Source organism: Sardina pilchardus, chromosome 7, assembly GCF_963854185.1.
Source record: "Sardina pilchardus chromosome 7, fSarPil1.1, whole genome shotgun sequence".
Taxonomy (NCBI): Eukaryota; Metazoa; Chordata; class Actinopteri; order Clupeiformes; family Clupeidae; genus Sardina; species Sardina pilchardus.
The window spans coordinates 11,727,953-11,750,452 of record NC_085000.1 but is presented as its reverse complement, the minus strand read 5'-3'; the positions used below and the strand labels follow the sequence as shown (position 1 = coordinate 11,750,452).

General features: G+C 48.0%; 2 protein-coding genes across 3 annotated transcripts in view; one reads left to right on the top strand and one right to left on the bottom strand.

Moving 5' to 3' along the window:
- LOC134087326 (F-actin-capping protein subunit alpha-1-like) overlaps positions 1 to 19,062 on the top strand; it is a 19,620-nt gene extending 558 nt beyond the window's left edge. Inside the window, exons 2-9 of the mRNA XM_062540761.1 lie at positions 4,232 to 4,295; positions 6,461 to 6,512; positions 10,556 to 10,619; positions 12,009 to 12,295; positions 13,771 to 13,849; positions 14,442 to 14,513; positions 17,403 to 17,465; positions 18,211 to 19,062. Of these exons, the coding sequence (XP_062396745.1) occupies positions 4,232 to 4,295; positions 6,461 to 6,512; positions 10,556 to 10,619; positions 12,009 to 12,295; positions 13,771 to 13,849; positions 14,442 to 14,513; positions 17,403 to 17,465; positions 18,211 to 18,351 (822 nt within the window). The 3' untranslated portion in view covers positions 18,352 to 19,062. The remainder of the gene's footprint in view (positions 1 to 4,231; positions 4,296 to 6,460; positions 6,513 to 10,555; positions 10,620 to 12,008; positions 12,296 to 13,770; positions 13,850 to 14,441; positions 14,514 to 17,402; positions 17,466 to 18,210) is intronic.
- A 2,241-nt stretch (positions 19,063 to 21,303) lies between these two features.
- Positions 21,304 to 22,500, bottom strand: part of cttnbp2nlb (CTTNBP2 N-terminal like b) — a 41,200-nt gene continuing 40,003 nt past the window's right edge. For both annotated transcript variants that reach the window (XM_062540760.1, XM_062540759.1), the window contains one exon: positions 21,304 to 22,500. This exon is cut by the window's right edge and continues 4,934 nt beyond it. The gene's annotated coding sequence lies outside the window, so the exon portion shown is untranslated.

Genomic DNA, 22,500 nt, shown 5'->3' with positions numbered 1-22,500 from the left:
AAGGAAGTAGCTTTGCACAGTGTTAGATAAAACTAACTTTTTTGATAACAACTATGAAGTTAGATCCAACTATGAAGGTATATGTCGAGTTAGCCAGTGAAGCAGTAAGTTCACTGAATGGATGCTGTGAGAAAACAGTGAACTTTGCTGCTGTTGGCTGCATTGCAAAGATGGAATCTGTATCTTCGGGGAGTTGTCTGCGTAACTTTAGCTAACGTTAGCACTGTTCTGTGGCTCCACAACAGACTGCGGTGATTATGGTGATGCCAAGGCTGTAGAGGGGGGTTAATTTAATCACCGGCTCAGTCGATAAGGTAGTCGATAAAGGATTTATCCTTTTTGTAAGGCTAGACTCTTTTTGTCGAATGGTCTAATCCCTAGGGTAATCTACAGTAAGCGTCAGTGCGGATGGAAGACGCCTAGCTTCCTGTTAGGATAGAATCGTAGTTTATCGCAACTAGAGACCGGTTAGACTAACAGACCATGATTACGGACAGTCTAATTCATATTTCCGGCAGAAAGGGAAGAATAGGAACAGAAACTGGGGTTGGAACATGGGAGGCGATTGTCAATAAACAATGACAAATTGGAGTATGATGAAAGCAAATCTGTCTCTCGTATGTGTGTATGTCTGCCTTTCTGTTTGCCTTTCTGTTTGCCTGTCTCTGTGTCATACACATTCACACACACACACACACACACACACACACACACACACACACACACACACACACACACACACACACACACACAATAAAATCCAGCATCTGATTATGACAACCATTGTTACTAGAACCACCTTTAAAGAACACAATGTTCCCCAACCTTAAACTCAAGGTGAGGCGGCCCGGCAGGTATTCAGATAACATTGCCGGCTTCCTCTAACCTTTCAGATATCCAAGGGCTCATTATTATAAATCATTGTTGGATTCACAGTGAGATGTTGGCATAGCCTATCCTAGAATTGTGTATGTGGGTTAGCTGCTGGCCGTCCCTATTAAAGACAAATCGGGTTGAGTCAGTCCTCACGGCTATAGTTAAGTTGTCATTGTCATACTGGATTTGTGACTTGCTGAAGTGGCCTTTTAACAGAATGGTGTTGTCGTCCAGTTGAATCTGGACCAGGAATCTTGTTGATGGTGGATGTTGTGTGTGTGTGTGTGTGTGTGTGTGTGTGTGTGTGTGTGTGTGTGTGTGTGTGTGTGTGTGTGTGTGTGTGTGTGTGTGTGTGTGTGTGTGTGTGTGTGTGTGTGTGTGTGTGTGTGTGTGTGTGTGTGTGTGTGTGTGTGTGTGTGTGTGTGTGTGTGTGTGTGTGTGTGTGTGTGTGTGTGTGTGTGTGTGTGTGTGTGTGTGTGTGTGTGTGTGTCATGGATAGCAATAACCTCCAGGGTGATATATTACCAGCGTATTGGCATACCCAGATAGCTTCAGGAGTTACTGCACATCTCTAAACAATTATACGTCTCGTCAGAAGCAATACATGCAGTGAAGCATCCTTTTGGAGATGGACGGAGGGTTGCTCTCGAGGTTGCTGGCGTAGGAGCCTCTTCGTGCATGTCTGTTCTGCTGCTGCCCCACGGCATGATGGGAAGGCGTCGGAGGCTCAGCTAGATTACGGTGATGAGAGTGCTTTGGTTGCAGATACTGGGGGTGCCTCTCATTTGGGGTTTTATACACCCTCCCTTCCTTCCTTGATCCTCGTCCTCACTGATCTAGATAGAGAATGATGAGGCTGCAACAATGGGGTAGTCTATCCAGTGTTAGTTATAGATCAGTGGGAACGCCCCTCGAGGATCGAGCATCGAGGATCAAGCAGAGTGTTTGAGAGGCACCCTGGGACTCCAGTTTGAGTCGGACAAGTTAAGAAACGGACTCCACTTTGAGTCGGAGAGGTTACGAGACTGACGCCGGTTTGAGCGGAGAGGTTAAGAGACTGACTCCGGTTTGAGCGGAGAGGTTAAGAGACTGACTCCGGTTTGAGCGGAGAGGTTACGAGACTGACTCCGGTTTGAGCGGAGAGGTTACGAGACTGACTCCGGTTTGAGCCGGAGAGGTTACGAGACCGACTCCGGTCAAGCTCAGCTGCTCTCTCGGCGTTGGCGCCCTGCTGGTAATCACGTAATTGAGTAAACAGCTGATTTGCTGCCCAGATGGAGGCTGTGCTCACAGACTTGCGCTGAATGACATGCAGACGTGTGTGTGTGTGTGTGTGTGTGTGTGTGTGTGTGTGTGTGTGTGTGTGTGTGTGTGTGTGTGTGCAGACCTATTAACCAGCAAGCAGCAGACTTATTAACCAGCAAGCAGCAGACCTATTAACCAGCAAGCAGCAGACCTATTAACCAGCAAGCAGCAGACCTATTAACCAGCAAGCAGCAGACTTATTAACCAGCAAGCAGCAGACCTATTAACCAGCAAGCAGCAGACCTATTAACCAGCAAGCAGCAGACCTATTACCCAGCAAGCAGCAGACCTATTACCCAGCAAGCAGCAGACCTATTAACCAGCAAGCAGCAGACCTATTAACGAGAGAGTGTGTTTGATTTGGAAGAGTGGGTGTTTGGGCTGAACTGAAGAAGGCTTAAGTGTTACATTTCTCCATTATTGGGGCTATATGTTACCACAATAACAATAGTGAAGTTACAGTGGAGTTATAGAGTGTGTGTGTCTGTGTGTGTGTGTGTGGGGAAACGGGACCTTTACACAGCTCAGGACACACAAAGTGTATACACATCAGTATGCTGAGGAAGTGTGTTTTAGTGTTGAATGGTCGTCTCTACTGAGTCTGCATGGTGATAATGGCTGAACAATGTGGGCCTGTCATGGAGCCGTCCAGCACTTCTCGTGTGTGTGTGTGTGTGTGTGTGTGTGGGATAACTAGCAGCCCAGCTGTACAAATCTGCCGGGGAAGGAGCCTGTATCTGGGCTCGTCTAGACCACCCTGGCTTCTTCAGAAGTCTGTAGAATGTAGTGAAGTGTGTGTGTGTGTGTTTATTTTTTCCTATTCATACAAGCACGTTGAGTGAATGTGAGCTGCAGGCTTTGACCAACTTAACTGTGTGTGTGTATGAGTGCGCGTGCGCTTGTGGAAACTGGATCCTGGGTGTCACCACCTCACACCTCTCGGCTGGCTCGGTTCGTGGGTGAGACCGCAGGGCAGAGGTGACAACCAAGCCCACGTTTACCCTATTTCATATGCATGCATACACGCACACACACAGCCTCATTCTGCCACATAGCAGGGCTCCAGGGTGGGGTTGATTGGGTAGAGATAATAAGTGTGTGTAGGATAGAAGCTAACAAGGTGCTATGGGTGGGTAACACACACGCACACACACACGCACACACACACGCACACACACACACACACACACACACACACACACACACACACGCACATAGTCCTGAGTGCTCTGGCAGGCTGGGTATGCACACTCACACTTCAGGGTGCCACCGACAAGCAGCTTTGTACATTAGCTCAGATGGACTACTTATCATCTCACATTACACACAGCTAGCACACACACACACACACACACACACACACACCCACGAGGCTGCCGCGGGCCTCTTGAGAAAGCCATTAGTGTGGGAAGCCCCAGCAGTACCAGTCTGTCCTGTTTGGTTTGACGTGTTGCGGTTACGTTACATTATGTAGTTATCATGCCCTGAGTCACCGCCGTCGTACTGTGGATGTTCCACTGACAGGTGTGTGTGTGTGTGTGTGTGGATCTGTGTGTGTCAAGTGTGTGTAGTTTGTGTATACGTGTGTGTGTGTGTGTGTGTGTGTGGTGTGTGTGTGAGATAATCATTATGGCTGTAGGTGTTGAAGTTTTGGGATGACCAATATGTGTGTGAGTGTGTGAGCGAGAGAGAGGAAGGGATATTATGACTGTAGGTGTTGAAGGTTTGGGATGATCCTGGGATGACCATTTGCCAACTGTGGGTATGTGTGTATGAGAGAGGGACATTATGACTGTAGTAGGTGTTGAAGGTTTGGGATAACCATTCGCCAACGTACGTGTGTGTGTGTGTGTGTGTGTGTGTGTGTGTGTGTGTGTGTGTGTGTGTGTGTGTGTGTGTGTGTGTGTGTGTGTGTGTGTGTGTGTGTGTGTGTGTGTGTGTGTGTGTGTGTGTGTGTGTGTGTGTGTGTGTGTGTGTGTGTGTGTGTGTGTGTGTGTGTGTGTTACATCAGGAGTGCAGATGACTCACACACTCTCTGTGTTTTCCACAGGTGCGCATAGCAGCCAACTTTGTGACCCATGCTCCACCTGGAGAGTTCAACGAAGTCTTCAATGGTAAGCAGAACTCGTCACACACACACACACACACACCCCATGCTCCACCTGAAGAGTTTAATGAAGTCTTCAATAGTAAGATCTTTACACACACACATACACATTTCACATGATACACACTCCTCTCAGTGACATTGGGAAAAAAATCTAATTATTGTGTTAGTTGGATTGAAATCGTACTAAACAGTATTTCTCAAAGTGCGATTCCCAGCTGCACTCCCCCTACAGACAATTGCACTAATTGATGCACTTACCGTATTGTGGTTCTTGTTTATTGTTGTAAAATTGTTGTTAGAATTGCTCTTAACCCTCTAACCGCCCGGGTTTTTTTGGATTTTTGCATAAAAAATGCAAAAGGCCATGGCTTAAAAGTGGTCAGAGATAAAGTCCTACTGTAAATGTGAAAATCATTGAGTATGAACTAAAGTTTATAAAGGGAGTAAATTTACTCATCTAATTTGCATATTATGACGTCACAGATTGGCAATAGCGTCAAATTATGCACATTTCAGTAAATACTGATTGTTGAACACATTTGAGCAGTTTTACTTTGATTTTTGTAATTTCTCCGACATAACAAACAAACAGGACCACAGCCACATGTAAACCAACAATAGTAAACTATTAGTATTACCACAATCCCTATGTTACTATATAATAAAGTAGCCTGGTCAAATCAGTTCCTATCGCGGATGACTTTGTAGTTCTTCAGAGCCCTATTTTTACTAGACCTGCTGTCTGTACCATGTCAATTACAGACACTATCATCATGATTATCACTGGCACCAAGCACACCATGCTTATTTGAACCCTTTGGTCAACATTGCTGCAGGTAAACATTGACGTACACACGCAAAGACCCACCTCCATTCACAGACGCATCTTGACTGTCACTGCCAATGAACGACCGATCATAATCTCCAAAAGGCAGATATTCTCCTTCAGAATCAGAGTAGGTGAATGGCAGACCCAAGACTTCATAACACACGACTTTGTTTTTTAACATTTGCCGTTTTTCTGCTTCAATTTGTGCATAGCGATCGCGCATTTCACTTCCGCGTTATAAACAGGAAATGCGTCTTTTTTTTTTGTTTCTCGCGAGTAATACAGGCACTTCCTGAAAACTTTCTTACTCGAATTTGGGCTTGAATCGAAGCTCTGGATGTCTGCCAACTAGTGGTGGAGAGTACAAAGGCGATTTGTCACCCTACTCGGATCTACCGTCTGTTTTAATCAGTGATGTTGCTTGTCGCCGTACGGCGCCTTGGGCGGTTAGAGGGTTAAAAGCTTAAAACTGTTTTAATCATGTTGTAAGTCGCTTTGGTTAAAAAGCGTCAGCCAAATGTACTGTAATGTACTGTAAAGTAATGTAAGTTCAGGCCTGATAGAGTTCAGGTGTGGTGCCTGAATTCAGGCTTGAGCTCGACCATGTATGATGTCAAGAGAGGCTATTCTCTACTGTCTTTCAATGTATCTGATCATTTCAGGCACAGATCGTGTCCTGTCTATCAGCCCTGGTAATGTGTAGTGTAGTGTAGTGTAGTGTAGTGTAGTGTAGTGTAGTGTAGTGTAGTGTAGTGTAGTGTAGTGTAGTGTAGTGTAGTGTAATGTGTAGTGTAGTGTAATGTGTAAAACACAGCCAGATGAAAGTGGGTGGAGATGGAGATGCTTCAGTTCTCTGTAGAAAATGCACCGTTCAGTATACAGTATGTGACATGGATTCTGTTAGCTGGCACAGGATGAGACACTGATTTTTATTGGAGCACTCACATGCACACACAAACATGCTTCTTTACTCTTAATGGAAACACCACACACACATACACACACACACAGACACGCGCGCGCCGGCTCTTCTCACTGACCTCAGTAAATACCTCAGCTCTTTATGTGGTTGTTGGTGATGTATCATGTCCTGCACTGCATATTACACACACACACACACACACACACACACACACACACACACTCTGTCCGTGCAGCGAGTGTGTGCCTTGCCTGCAGTGCTGTTTGAGGCTGTTTATGATCTGAAATGGACATCTCTACTCAGAGAGTTCACTTGGTGGTCAGGACTGTGAAACAAGAGTTCCCCTCACAGGGCTGTGTGTGTGTGTGAAACTAGCCTGCTGATAGATTTATGTGTGTGTGCTTCTGTGTATTTATAGATGTGCGACTCCTCCTCAACAATGACAATCTTCTCCGAGAAGGGGCGGCACAGTGAGTACACGCACCTGCAAACCCACCAATCACATTGCTCCTTTCACTCAGACCCACCAATCACACCGCTCCTTTAACACATACTGCCCAATCACATTGCTGCTTTGGTGCACAACTGACCAATCACACTCCTGTCAGATCAACAAAACAGCAATCAGAGCCTGGGGGCGGGGCTAGGCTGTATGTGCAGATTATAGGGGCGTGGCTAGGCTGGAGCAAGATACTTCATGAGAAGCCACTTCCTGGAACCCGAATCGCAAGACGGAGGGGGGGCAAAATCCCCCTTTATGCAGAGCTGTTCCATGAGCCAATTTGACAGTGTCCAGGTGCCTGCCTAGTTGATGTTAATGATGCCTTAATTGGCAGGGTAAAACATCTTCCTGTTTCTGTCTTTCCTATAGACTGAGCTGTTCCAGAGGAAGTTAATTTACACAGTGGCGACATCTTGTGAAATAGGCTCATAGAAGTCTATGGACATGACACGCATGAGACACCCCCTTTATGCAGAGGAAGTGATCCCCGTTTTGCGCCCATAGACATGAACTATGACGACGTATCGTGCTCCGCCTTAAGGATCTTTGCTAGTGAGCGCCTGCTTAAAACTGTGAGCTCAGAAAGCAGTGCTGTGCAGAGCATGCAGTGTGGGGCACACGGAATGACCATATTTGGATAATCCTCAATCCACCAGTTTTTAAGCTTCTTCCACTGGCTTCACTTTTGACTGTAGGTGTAGTGTGCAGCTGTAGGTGTAGTGTGCAGCTGTAGGTGTAGTATGCAGCTGTAGGCTAGTGTGCAGCTGTAGGTGTAGTGTGCAGCTGTAGGTGTAGTGTGCAGCTGTAGGTGTAGTGTGCAGCTGTAGGTGTAGTGTGCAGCTGTAGGTGTAGTGTGCAGCTGTAGGCTAGTGTGCAGCTGTAGGTGTAGTGTGCAGCTGTAGGTGTAGTGTGCAGCTGTAGGTGTAGTGTGCAGCTGTAGGCTAGTGTGCAGCTGTAGGTGTAGTGTGCAGCTGTAGGCTAGTGTGCAGCTGTAGGTGTAGTGTGCAGCTGTAAGCTAGTGTGCAGCTGTAGGTGTAGTGTGCAGCTGTAGGTGTAGTGTGCAGCTGTAGGTGTAGTGTGCAGCTGTAGGCTAGTGTGCAGCTGTAGGTGTAGTGTGCAGCTGTAGGCTAGTGTGCAGCTGTAGGTGTAGTGTGCAGCTGTAAGCTAGTGTGCAGCTGTAGGTGTAGTGTGCAGCTGTAGGTGTAGTATGCAGCTGTAGGTGTACAGTGTTTCCCACAGATTAGAAGGCAATGTGTGGTGGTCGCCCCATGTCTGACGGGGGGGGGGGGGGGGGGGGGGGTGCACCCATATTTTTCATTGCATTGCCTTTTTATCGCTCTCCTTTCACATAATGTTTTTTTTTTTTTAACCAAGATGTGAACACATTATGTAATTATTTACATTATATAGGCCTATACTGACATTTCTGATATTCATAACAGCATAATTCATAACAACTTTATGCAGATTATAGCCTACTATTCATATTACAACTCCACTTCTTAAATTCAGCTGTCTGGTTGAAGCCTCAAAATATTGTAAACATAGCAGGCTAAGCTTATCATACTCTACTGGTTGGACTGTTCAGTTTCCCCACATGTGTTTAAATTTCAAGGTAAGCTAATACTTTTTCTCCTTGGGACAGGCCCTTTTAAGTCTTGGAGTTGAAAAACATTGTTCGTCAGTCAACTTGAATGCAAGAGTTTTAATCAAATGTCTGCAGCATAGCCTACTAATGACGCTAACCGAATATAACAGTAATTTAGCTAGTCGTCTTCTGTGCGTCAATGCGTCCACGATTGTGAATGTTTTATTTGGATTAAATGTGCATGTGGAGGGTGGCTGTAGATTGTGCGCGCACGAGAGCGGGCCAAGGAGAATGAGTTTACTTCTACTGTTTGGTAATTAAGTTGCACGCATAGACTACAAAAGTTGCGGGAGAACTTTATGCTTCTACCCGAGCAGCGTCAGTGCGACCACCTACCACGCTTCCAGGGATGATCTCGTTGGTTTTCATGGAGACAGACAGCCGCGGTGTGCACGGAGGGTAGGGGCTGTGCGTGTGTGTGTGTGTGTATGAGAGACAGATGCGCGAGTGACAGAAAGGGAGCGCAGGGAAAGGAATTTCAGCTTTACGAATGCTGCGTGTTTTTCAATAGCGTTTCAACACAAGAATAAATAAATAAATAAAAGAATAACGAAACGCAATATGTGGCGGCCGGTGCTGAATCTGTGGCGCACCGCCACAAATTTGTCTATGTGTGGGAAACACTGGTGTAGTATGTAGGTGTAGTGTGCAGCTGTAGGCTAGTGTGCAGCTGTAGGCTAGTGTGCAGCTGTAAGTTAGTGTGTGTAGTGTGCAGCTGTAGGTGTAGTGTGCAGCTGTAGGTGTAGTGTGCAGCTGTAGGCTAGTGCGCAGCTGTAGGTGTAGTGTGCAGCTGTAGGCTAGTGTGCAGCTGTAGGTGTAGTATGTAGGTGTAGTGTGCAGCTGTAGGCTAGTGTGCAGCTGTAGGCTAGTGTGCAGCTGTAGGTGTAGTGTGCAGCTGTAGGTGTAGTGTGCAGCTGTAGGTGTAGTGTGCAGCTGTAGGCTAGTGTGCAGCTGTAGGCTAGTGTGCAGCTGTAGGTGTAGTGTGCAGCTGTAGGTGTAGTATGCAGCTGTAGGTGTAGTATGTAGGTGTAGTGTGCAGCTGTAAGCTAGTGTGCAGCTGTAGGCTAGTGTGCAGCTGTAGGTGTAGTGTGCAGCTGTAAGCTAGTGTGCAGCTGTAGGCTAGTGTGCAGCTGTAGGTGTAGTGTGCAGCTGTAGGTGTAGTGTGCAGCTGTAGGTGTAGTGTGCAGCTGTAGGTGTAGTGTGCAGCTGTAGGCTAGTGTGCAGCTGTAGGCTAGTGTGCAGCTGTAGGTGTAGTGTGCAGCTGTAGGCTAGTGTGCAGCTGTAGATCCAGGCTAGTGTGTATGGCAGAGTGTGTGTACCGCAGGTTCATGGAGAAGACCTAGGTGTTAACTGCCAGGGTGTGTTCTGTGTTTGGACCTGAAGGGGAAGGAAAGCCAGAGGTGTCTGATGGTTTATAACTCTTAATTATGCATCATGAGACCTGACCACGGGATAGACACTGCACTCAGCTGCGTGTGTGTGTGTGTGTGTGTGTGTTCTGTAAGCACAGCTCAGGTCCCTTACTAAATGCAATCTCGTATCTGGAGAGGGAGATAGGAAAGCGGAGAGTGTGTGTTCACTTCCAGCTAGCAGAGATTCCACTCTGTTAATGTTACTCCCTATCTCAAGTGTGTGTGTGCGTGCAGCTTCTCTGCAAGGGAGTGTGAACGAGCAGAATGGGGGTGGGTGATTATTGCTCTGCAGGAGAATGCCACACATTTACATCAGGCAAAGGGAATGTTTCAAGGCCTCACACAGGCACACACACACACACACACTCATACAGGCACACACACACTCAAACACACTCTCTCTCACACACACACACACACACACAGGCACACAGGCACAAACACACACAGGCACATACCTCCATACATGTAATGTCTATACTTCTTATGATCTGTGTGCTATAGTGTGTGTATGTGTGTGTGTGTGTGTGTGTGTACAGTATACAGTTCTCACTCTATCCTTTGACAGTATGGCCTCTGAATGTGATATCTGTGGGACGTTCACAACGCCTATCTTGTCCCTCCGGAAGTTCACAACGCCTATCTTGCCCCTCCGGCTTGATCCCTATGGGACGTTCACAACACCTACAGTATCTTGCCCCTCAGGCTTGATGTGTTTGAGACGTTCACAACACCTGTCTTGTCCCTCCGGCTTGATATCTGTGGGACGTTCACAACACCTGTCTTGCCCCTCCGGCTTGATCTGCTTGTTCGCTCCGAGTCCTTTAAAAGTTCTGCACAATACTGTACAGGAAGGAGCTGTAGGTGGCCTTTTCAATGCAATTATACCCTTATATGTACCTCCCCTTAACCTGTGTGTGTGTGTGTGTGTGTGTGTGTGTGTGTCCTCAGTGCCTTTGCCCAGTACAACATGGATCAGTTCACTCCTGCCAAACTGCCCGGCTCCGATGAGATGGTGAGTACTGCACTCTACACCGTACCACATCTGAAGCACTGCTGCACACACACACACACATACACACGCACACAGTCACCTCAGTCACCTTGTCAGAGGGGCATCAGAAGCCTTTAGCATAGCTTTAACATGGTGTCGGTTCAGGAGAAGCCAAACTCCTGGAGTTGTTCCAGCCCCTTTTGAGTGTTTAGGATGCACACACACTAAAGTGTAGTAATACTCTGCTGACTTGTATGCAGTATTTTCCAAAGTGGCTAAAAGTAAGCATCTGCTCTCTGCCTGTGAAAACACTCTTACTATTGCGGAAAAGCATCTGCTCTGCCAGGGCAAACTCCCCTACTTATGTAGTCATTGCTTTAACACACACACACACCCAGTCCTACATTACTGCCTTTCCAAACACCACATACACACACACACACACACACACACACACAAAACTGTAAAAAAGACGCCCACCTTAAGAACACACCCAGCCCCTCATAAATGTGTGACTCCAGCAGCTGTGTGTGTGTGTGTCTGTGCACTCGCGCAGTAATTGTAGTGTGCCACCATCAAGAGTTAGATGAGTCACTGTCTAGGATACACACACACACCCAGTCACACATGCAATCTTAAATGTTACGTCAGGTCAGTCGAGAGTGTTTAGTCCAAGTACACACACACACACACAGCCTTATTTAGGCTATTTTCCACAGCCTTTATCAGTAGATCAGTGTGTTATCATGGGGCTTGTTTCCCTGTGTGATTGCCAATAGGGTGACAATAGAGTGACGGCCTGCTCATTGTGACTGTACGTGTGTATGTGTTATTGTTGACGCCCTGCTCCTTTTCACGTGTGTATGTGTTATTGTTGACGCCCTGCTCCTTTTTACGTGTGTATGTGTTATTGTTGACGCCCTGCTCCTTTTTACGTGTGTATGTGTTATTGTTGACGCCCTGCTCCTTTTTACGTGTGTATGTGTTATTGTTGACGCCCTGCTCCTTTTCACGTGTGTATGTGTTATTGTTGCCTTCTGATCCTCACACTGGCCCACTGCACTTTCTGGCACAATTTACTGCTAAAAATGAACCATGTTCAACCAGTCTCACACAAGAGGTGGAGTCTATAGTCTCTCACAGTTGACTGTGTGTGTGTGTGTGTTAAGGAGCTGGGCTTGCGTGCAGTAGCCTGAAAGTTGTTGGTTCATTTCCCGGCTTCCAAGTAATGGTGTAATCCCTTGTAATATAGTCGACATTTTTAGCATGTCTGCTAAATGTACTGTAATGTAATGTGTGTGTGTGCTTGGTGCTGATCACGGAGCACGGTGACCTTGGCCAGGGTCATGTCTGCTAAATGTACTGTAATGTAATGTAATGTGTGTGTGTGTGTGTGTGTGTGCGTGCTAGGTGCTGATCACGGAGCACGGGGACCTTGGCCAGGGTCGGTTCTTTGACCCGCGTAGCCAGGTATCGTTCCGCTTCGACCACCTGCGTAAGGAGGCGAGCGAGCCGGCGGCGCACGAGGGGGAGGGGGGGCTGAAGGCGTGGCGGGACGCCTGTGACTCCGCCCTCTCCGCCTACGTCAAGGAGCACTACCCCAGCGGCGTGAGCACCGTCTACGGCAAGACGGTGGACGGACAGCAGACCATCGTCGCCTGCATCGAGGGACACCAGTTCCAGCCCAAGAACTTCTGGTCAGCAGCTTGCTCCCTGTTTCTCTGTGTGTGTGTGTGTGTTTGTTTGCATGTGTGCGTCCGTGTGTCTGTGTGTGCAGTGTTTCTGCCGGTGAGGGTTTTTTTTTGAGGTGACCTGTTACGGCAATAAAAAAAATCATGATCTAGTCCAGAGGTTCACCACACCAGCCACACCAAAGGTCAAACCCGAAGTCAGAGCAAAACACCACTCATAAAGTAGGTCACACACAGAATCCTAGGCCCTGTGTGTGTGTGTGTGTGTGTTGAATCTTATGCCCATAGTGTGTTGAGTGGAATGGCCATAGTATTTTTGTCTGTGAGTGTACATACACACGCACGCACACACACACACACACACACAAACAGTTGAGAGGCACTGATCTGAGGTGCGTTCAGATTGGGCAAACAGTTAACGAATGTTAGTGGTGAACATGTTTTCTTTGAACAGTTAAACCTCCTCCTCCTGTTTGCGATTGTTCGCCGCTGTTTGCGAGTTTGAATGCACTGATCTGGTCTGACCGCTTTTGCCCTGGTACACTGGCACCTGCCACCTGGGTGCACTTTATGGAGTTCAGTTGAGAGGTCTGAATGATTGCTTGTGAAGTGTGAGGACACCACAACTTAAAGGAAAAGTACGGTGATATTCCCCATAAGGAAAAGTACTGTGATATTTCCCATAAGGAAAAGTACGGTGATATTCCCCATAAGGTAAAGTACTGTCAGTAGTGCTGTCAGCTGTCAGTTTCTTATTGGCTATGCCAAACCCGGCCCACATCAGCTGTTCCGCTCAGCTGATCGTTCCATTCGCTTGCAAGTAGTCTCTCTCATAAGGGCGCCTTATTTAAGCTGCGTCAGTCTGCATTGCTTTCTCTGCTTGCTGCTTTGCAACCCACCTCCTCCCCAGCTCCACCTCAAAGTGATTAACTTAAAATAATGACATACTGTTGTCATTGTTGCTTGCTCTGTTAATCGGGGGGAATAGAGTTACTCTCCCAGTTTAAACTGAGTCCCCTGAGGGTGCTGCTGGTCCCTGTCTACTCTGACCGTACTCGAGTACTCGTGACCTGGAGAAACAGGTCTGTGTGAAAAGTCATAGATGGCACATCCTGATTTAGACCGTGCGTCATGCTTTGTCATAACTAGGCTGTTGTTATTGTTGTTGAAAGAAGTCCTCAACAGCTCGACTGGCACCAGTGCTTTATGGAGCAGCCACTGCATGTGCTGATTCATCTGACTACATCGTGTGTGTGTGTGTGTGTGTGTGTGTGTGTGTGCACGTGTGTGTATGTGCGCGCATCTGACTACATCGTCTGTCTACAGTACATCACTGCATTTATTCAGAGAGGTGTTATTAAAGTCATTAGGATATTATTCTGCAAGTCTGTCTCCCTGCAGTGTTGGCAAAGTCTCTGGCCCTGTGTGTGTGTTAATAACGTCTCTGTGTGTGTGTGTGTGTGTGTGTGTGTGTGTTATAGGAATGGGCGCTGCAGGTCAGAGTGGAAGATGACTCTTAGCCAGTCCTCCGCTCAGGTGGTGGGGGTCCTCAAGATCCAGGTGAGCTCTCTCGCTTTCTCTCTCTTGCTCCCTCTCTCTCTTGCTTTCTCTCTCTTGCTCTCGCTTTCTCTCTCTTGTCTCTCTCTCTCTCTCTCTCTCTCTCTCTCTCTCTCTCTCTCTCTCTCTCTCTCTCTCTCTCTCTCTATCTTGCTCTCTCTCTCTCCCTCGCTCTTGTGCTCTCTTGAGTGAAAAAAATTTCTCAACTTTAATTAAAGTGTACGGTCCCATATGAGAATACGATCTGAACGTGAGCGTGTAATCGGTAATGGCTCCGTGGTTGACCTAGTATCTGCTACAGTAACACCTCATAACACTGCTAGTGTGAAGAGCAGATGATGGATTCATATTCAACAGCCTATTGAGCCTATTCATCTCAAAATAAAGTTGTGTTAGTTCGCTGATTTTGAGATGCTAAACCTTGCTTAACCTGCCTATTTCCCTCAATCTCTCTCTTTTTCTCTCCATCTCTCCCTCTTTATATCTCTCTTTGTCCTACCATTTCTGTCTTTCCCTCCCTCTCTCTCCCTCCCTCTCCCTCACTTCATCCATCTCTCTCTCTCTCTCTCTCTCTCTCTCTCTCTCTCTCTCTCAGGTGCATTACTATGAGGATGGGAATGTGCAGCTAGTCAGCCACAAGGAGGTGGAGGAATCGGTCATCGTGACTGTGAGTAGAGCGCTTTCAGAACTCTGTGTGTTTACTGTGGACGCTGTTAGTGTAGTGTGGACGCTGCTAATGTAGTGTGGACGCTGCTAGTGTAGTGTGAACACTGTTAGTGTAGTGTGGACGCTGCTAATGTAGTGTGGACGCTAGTGTAGTGTGGACGCTGCTAGTGTAGTGTGGACGCTGTTAGTGTAGTGTGGACGCTGTTAGTGTAGTGTGGACGCTGCTAGTGTAGTGTGGACGCTGCTAGTGTAGTGTAGTGTGGACGCTGCTAGTGTAGTGTGGACGCTGCTAGTGTAGTGTAGTGTGGACGCTGCTAGTGTAGTGTGGACGCTGCTAGTGTAGTGTGGACGCTAGTGTAGTGTGCTAGTGTAGTGTGGACGCTGCTAGTGTAGTGTGGACGCTGCTAGTGTAGTGTGGACGCTGCTAGTGTAGTGTAGTGTGGACGCTGCTAGTGTAGTGTGGACGCTGCTAGTGTAGCGTGGACGCTAGTGTAGTGTGGACGCTGTTAGTGTAGTGTGGACGCTGCTAGTGTAGTGTGGACGCTGCTAGTGTAGTGTGGACGCTAGTGTAGTGTGGACGCTGCTAGTGTAGTGTGGACGCTGCTAGTGTAGTGTAGTGTGGACGCTGCCAGTGTAGTGTGGACGCTGCTAGTGTAGCGTGGACGCTGCTAGTGTAGTGTAGTGTGGACGCTGCTAGTGTAGTGTAGTGTGGACGCTGTTAGTGTAGTGTGGACGCTGCTAGTGTAGCGTGGACGCTAGTGTAGTGTGGACGCTGTTAGTGTAGTGTGGACGCTAGTGTAGTGTGGACGCTGCTAGTGTAGTGTAGTGTGCTAGTGTAGTGTGGACGCTGCTAGTGTAGTGTAGTGTGGACGCTGCTAGTGTAGTGTGGACGCTGTTAGTGTAGTGTGGACGCTAGTGTAGTGTGGACGCTGTTAGTGTAGTGTGGACGCTGCTAGTGTAGTGTGGACGCTAGTGTAGTGTGGACGCTGCTAGTGTAGCGTGGACGCTAGTGTAGTGTGGACGCTGTTAGTCTAGTGTGGACGCTAGTGAAGTGTGGACGCTGTTAGTGTAGTGTGCGCTGTTAGTGTAGTGTGGACGCTGCTAGTGTAGTGTGGACGCTGCTAGTGTAGTGTGGACGCTGTTAGTGTAGTGTAGTGTGGACGCTGTTAGTGTAGTGTGGACGCTGTTAGTGTAGTGTGCGCTGTTAGTGTAGTGTGGACGCTGTTAGTGTAGTGTGCGCTGTTAGTGTAGTGTGGACGCTGCTAGTGTAGTGTGGACGCTGCTAGTGTAGTGTGGACGCTGCTAGTGTAGTGTGGACGCTGTTAGTCTAGTGTGGACGCTGTTAGTCTAGTGTGGACGCTGCTAGTGTAGTGTGGACGCTGCTAGTGTAGTGTGGACGCTGTTAGTGTAGTGTGGATGCTGCTAGTGTAGTGTGGACGCTGCTAGTGTAGTGTGGACGCTAGTGAAGTGTGGACGCTGTTAGTGTAGTGTGCGCTGTTAGTGTAGTGTGGACGCTGCTAGTGTAGTGTGGACGCTGCTAGTGTAGTGTGGACGCTGTTAGTGTAGTGTAGTGTGGACGCTGTTAGTGTAGTGTGGACGCTGCTAGTGTAGTGTGGACGCTGTTAGTGTAGTGTAGTGTGGACGCTGTTAGTGTAGTGTGGACGCTGCTAGTGTAGTGTGGACGCTGTTAGTCTAGTGTGGATGCTGCTAGTGTAGTGTGGACGCTGCTAGTGTAGTGTGGACGCTAGTGTAGTGTGGACGCTGCTAGTGTAGTGTGCGCTGTTAGTGTAGTGTGGACGCTAGTGTAGTGTGGACGCTGCTAGTGTAGTGTGCGCTGTTAGTGTAGTGTGGACGCTGTTAGTGTAGTGTGGACGCTGTTAGTGTAGTGTGGACGCTGTTAGTGTAGTGTGAGTGTAGTGTGGACGCTGTGAGTGTAGTGTGGACGCTGTTAGTGTAGTGTGAGTGTAGTGTGGACGCTGTGAGTGTAGTGTGGACGCTGCTAGTGTAGTGTGGACGCTGCTAATGTAGTGTGCGCTGTTAGTGTAGTGTGGACGCTGCTAGTGTAGTGTGCGCTGTTAGTGTAGTGTGGACGCTGCTAGTGTAGTGTGCGCTGTTAGTGTAGTGTGCGCTGTTAGTGTAGTGTGGACGCTAATGTAGTGTGGACGCTAGTGTAGTGTGGACGCTGTTAGTGTAGTGTGGACGCTGCTAGTGTAGTGTGGACGCTGTTAGTGTAGTGTGGACGCTGTTAGTGTAGTGTGGACGCTGTTAGTGTAGTGTGGACGCTGTTAGTGTAGTGTGGACGCTGCTAGTGTAGTGTGGACGCTGTTAGTGTAGTGTGGACGCTGCTAGTGTAGTGTGGACGCTGCTAGTGTAGTGTAGACGCTGCTAGTGTAGCGTGGACGCTAGTGTAGTGTGGACGCTAGTGTAGTGTAGTGTGGACGCTGCTAGTGTAGCGTGGACGCTAGTGAAGTGTGGACGCTGTTAGTGTAGTGTGGACGCTGCTAGTGTAGTGTAGACGCTGCTAGTGTAGTGTAGTGTGGACGCTGTTAGTGTAGTGTAGACGCTGTTAGTGTAGTGTGGACGCTGCTAGTGTAGCGTGGACGCTAGTGTAGTGTGGACGCTAGTGTAGTGTAGTGTGGACGCTGCTAGTGTAGCGTGGACGCTAGTGTAGTGTAGTGTGGACGCTGCTAGTGTAGTGTAGACGCTGCTAGTGTAGTGTGGACGCTGCTAGTGTAGTGTGGTCCACAGGAGTAAACAGCAAAAGGGTCACAATTTTAATGCGAATGAAAACTCAATAGTGTAGACAAACATAATAACTATAACTAATTCTCTCTCTCTCTTTCTCTTTCTCTCCTTTTCTTCTCTTCCCTTCTCTCCTCTCCTCCTCCAGAATGAAGCTGCCACCGCCAAGGAGTTTGTAAAAGTCATTGAGAATGCAGAGAACGATTATCAGGTAAGCAGCCAAACACACACACACACACACACACACACATGATTGTATTGATAGTCAGGGTTGAAATGCCTCTAGACCCAATCAAATCCTCAGTGGCCTGCAGGTGTGTGCGTGCGTGTGCGTGTGCGTGTGCGTGTGTGTGTGTCAGCCCTTACAGTACTTGTCCCTTAGAATGTGTGTGTCACAAACTTTCAGTGGCCTGCAGCCCTTAGAGCCCTCGTCCCTTAGAGTGTGTGTGTGTGTGTGTGTGTGTGTGTGTGTGTGTGTGCTGATTGTGCCAGGGAGTGTAACTGACACCGTGAGGAGGCGGTGGCTATTTTAGTCCCTCAACCTCGAGCCTTATCTGCGCTCACCCTACGTCACGCCACGTCACGGCACAGCACTAGTGGACTGACAAGACAGCCGCCGGGAGGAACACACACACACATGCACACACACCATCGGGACAGTGCTGCACAGCCTGCCTGTTGTATTGCCTGGGAGCACAGAACACCATGTGATGGCCGTACGTTTGAGGGGAAAGTTGATAAACCTCTGAAGAAGCCGTCTTGTCACAAGGTCCCAGATGTGTGTTTGTGTGTGTTTGTGACGATCAATGAGAACTGTGTGTGTGTGTGTGTGTGTGTGTGAGAGAGAGAGAGAGACACTGACCCCTCTCCTGTCGTATCCAGACGGCGATCAGTGAGAACTACGTGTGTGTGTGTGTGTGTGAGACTGACCCCTCTCCTCCTCCTCTCGTGTGCAGACGGCGATCAGTGAGAACTACCAGACCATGTCGGACACCACCTTCAAGGCCCTGCGACGCCAGCTGCCCGTCACGCGCACCAAGATCGACTGGAACAAGATCCTCAGCTACAAGATCGGAAAGGAGATGCAGAACGCCTAGAACCGGGCCGGAACCTCCCCCCCCACCCCAGCCCTGCTCTGCTCCGACCCTGCCCCCCCCTCCTCCCCCCCCCTCAGATGGGAACGCTTTGGACCGCCTCGCTCGGGGGGGAGGGGGGGGTGAGGGGTGGTGGTGGAGGGGGGGTTGCATCGACGGAAGGCTCACCTTAGGGAAACATGTAGGAACTCTTGTGTGTAAATGTGTTTGTGTGAGAGAGTAGGGGTGGAGAGGGGGTGATGGGGTGGGGGTGGGGGGGCAATTATGGACTGGATTTGGATCTGGTAGCTGTTCTCATGTCTCATGCTGTAATTTGTTTAAAAACAACCAGTGCAAGGTCTGAACACAAGTTACACGCCAAGAGTGTGCTCTCTTTTTTTGTGTGCGTGTGTGTGTGTGTGTGAACGAGCGAGCGAGAGAGAGAAAGAGAGAGTGTGTGTGCGTGTTTGTGCTCAGGGGCTGACATCTAAGCCTCCTATTAGCCAGCGGTAGCTCTTCTCGTTTACTCTCTCCCTTTCTCTCGCTCTATCGTTCCTCTCTGTCTCTCTCTCCCTCTCTCTCTCTCTCTCTCTCTCTCTCTCTCTCTCTCTCTCTCTCTATCCCACATTCTCCATCTGTATCTTAAGTTACCTCTGCTTTTTCTAACTGACTCACCCAGCAAAGGAAACTTGCAGTAACCAAAATAACGTTTTTGCAAAAAAAAAACAAGAAAAAGACTAAAACATGGAAAAACGACAACTGACAGTCCCCTCCCCTCCACCTGTGCAAGCTCTCCGTACTACTCACTGACGCGCCTCGATTAGTGCCCCATGACCTACTAGAGTCCACTGACCACTGATGGAGCTGTGTGAGGCAGTGGCTGGGTTCTTGTGTGTGTGTGTGTGTGTGTGTGTGTGTGTGTGTGTGTGTGTGTGTGTGTGGCCTTGGCCTCCCTGCGTCACAATGATCCCAGATCAGACGAGGCGTATATGTGTGAGTGAGAGAGAGAGAGAGTGTGTGTCCTTACCCTCCCTGCGCCACACTGATCCCAGATCAGACAGTGGCGTGTGTGTGTGTGTGAGAGAGCTCCTTGCCCTTGCTGCCGCCCACTGGTGTCCGGTCAGAGAGATGTTTGCTTCAGAAGAGGAGGGGACAGTTCATAGATGCTCCTCTGCCCCCCCCCCCCTCTCCCCACTAACACAATCCTCTGTTGCCCCCCTCCCCTCGTTGCTGAAGCCCTTCTGGATCCTGAGCTAATAAAGCATTGGCACCAACCACCGACTCCTTCTCTGTCCTGTGTGTGTGTGTGTGTGTGTTGCTGTGGGGAGTTTGTGTTCTCGTTCTGGGACGGAGAACCTCCCTCTGTGTTAAGGTCTGTATCAAAAGTCTTTTATGAGAACGACATGAAAGGCTGGCGTTGTAGCTCCAACTCAAAAAGTCCTCTGGGCTCCTACGAGAGGACGCGCCGCCCGACCACATCTGATCTGTTCACTGTGTGCTACGAGAGGATGCGCCGCCCGACCACATCTGATCTGTTCACTGTGTCTCCTATGAGAGGACGCGCCGCCCGACCACATCTGATCTGTTCACTGTGTCTCCTATGAGAGGACGCGCCGCCCGACCACATCTGATCTGTTCACTGTAGGTGCCTCTCATGTAAAGTTTATACGTCCTCCCTTTCTCCTCGGGCCTCGATCCTCACTGATCTACATAAGGAATGATGGGTCGGCAACAACGATAGTCTATCCCTTCGTCTAGCTTTCATTATGTAGATCAGTGAGGATCGAGGCCCGAGGAGCGAGGGAGGACGTATAAACTTTACATGAGAGGCACCCACTGTCTCCTACGAGAGGACGTGCTGCCCGACCACATCTGATCTGTTCACTGTGTGTGTTAAGGTCTCTCAGCAATGTTGCTGGGCAACTACATAACCAGTTCCAGGAGTTCTGCTGGGATGATGATGGTCATTTGCCTACTAATGATGAAAGAGGAAAAGAGTCAATGGAATGTGCTAGAATAATGGCCAGTAACCACCATAGGCTGTATGGTAAGGATAGGAATGCAGTTGAAAATGTTCCCTTCATCCCATCAGCATTGTTGCAAGTATTAGCAGCTACACATGAAGTTCTATTCACTGATGACATTTAGAGTTGCAAGTTCAACATACTGTATGTGGCAGGTGCTCGAGTCCTAGATAACAAAATTGCAAAAAGTAGGCTAACAAAAGTTTTAACAAACAATCGCTACATAGTTTCATACTAACCGTTATTAGAGACAAAATGGCAGTTTCTTTACCAGATGAGATACACCAATGTTACACTGTCTCAATACCCATCCATAAGTGAAATTCACCCACCTGAAGGAGAGTTGCAACAGTGGGTAAGCAGGAGCTTTACCCACCTGAAAAGTTTTTCGTTCAATCCCATAAAGCTTGGTCTCGTGCGTACAGTGTCTAGTTTGGAACCAAAGATTCTAGAATCTTTGTTTGGAACTATAGTCAGAGAGGGTGAAAGCGGAGTAGAACATTGGATCTTTGGTAGGCCTAGTAGTATAGGCTACATTAATTAGGGTGTGTGTCTGCAACTTAATTATTAAGCAAACACTCATCTAAAACTATAATAATATGAGTAGGCCTAGGCTACTATGTGCCACACAAGCACTCTGAATGACCCTGTGTGTGTGTGTGTGCTGGACCAGATGTGATCTGTGTCTATTTACATTTTGACAGATGAGTGTGTATCTAACTGTCAGAGCTTTCCCTACACACACACACACACACACTTGTATTGGAAGCCCTATATTGACGAGTTCCTTATCCAGATTTTGTACAGATGGTTATATGGCAGACGGCTTTGTCCAAAGCAACACACAAATATAGTTGCACAATATGCACACATACACAAGCAAATCAGACACTCAGTAGTTCATCGACACAGATACACACACACACACACACACACACACACACACACACAATTCATAATAGAGAATGGTTTTATTTAAATTCAGGAATAAAATAGGAAGATGAATGACAACACACAGCAGACATCTCTGAGTGCTGCACATTAAAAAATATACTTTCATAAGATTCAAAAGAAGACCAATCAGGACTGGATCAGTAACTCTTTATAGCAAGAGCCGTTTGCAGTAGTATAAAAGCTCTGACCACCAGAGGGCGCACCAGGGGTTGAGGTATAAAACAAATCAGGAACATTAAAAACACAGTACAGCACTGTAGAAAACACATGCAGTCAGAAGCGGTTCAAGCCACCAGGGGAATCGGTATTTAAGGAGAAGAGAGCATCTGGAGTTCCCACTGTAAACATGTACAAAGAACACAATCATCAGTATCTTAATTCAGCTATAGGACCCACAGAAAGAGGAAGTTATTAGTTCAGTACGACCTGGATGTAGTTTAGAATGTGTTCTAAAACGTGTTCCCTTTTGAGTGTGGTTAGTAGGCTATCACTGACAGAGCTGGTCTAGCGTCTGGATTGTGAACAGCAGTTAAGTTGTGTGCTTCACACACACAGGCTGTAGTTACTGTCCCAGTGTCGTCTACACTACCTTAGTGTCAGCAGTTAGCGTCCTCAACCTAAGTGTTTCCCAACCTTTTTTTTCCTTGAAGCCCCCCTTGCCTGTGTCAAAGACAAGCCAGGGCCAGGGGCCCCCTACCCAAAACTCCTACCCGCATACACACACAAGACATTGCTTTATTCAACAATCGGGGTCCGGGGATGAATTACCAATGCCTAGCCTATCCCGACCTGAAGGTTACTTACGCAAGTTCAGAAGTCAGAGGTATTAAAAAGCTACATGAATTTAAATGTGGAACAAAAAATATGTTTTCATTTGGATTATACAGAGTTTTGATTATCCAATTGGGTGTGCTATTGGGATTTTATACATTTAATGCGCACAAATATAATTTTGGTATCCTCACAACCTCAGCCCAGGCAACATTGTGTGGACCCACTGCAATCTCTGGTGACCCCTAATGGGGTCCGCAGACACCAGGTTGGGAACCACTGCTCTATGTTAACACACAGCTCTGTCCGATACCAGTTAGCGTCCTCTGCTGCTCTATGCTAACAGACAGCTCTGTCCAATACCAGTTAGTGTCCTCTACGTTAGCATACAGCTATCCAACACCAGCAGTTAGTGTCATCTATG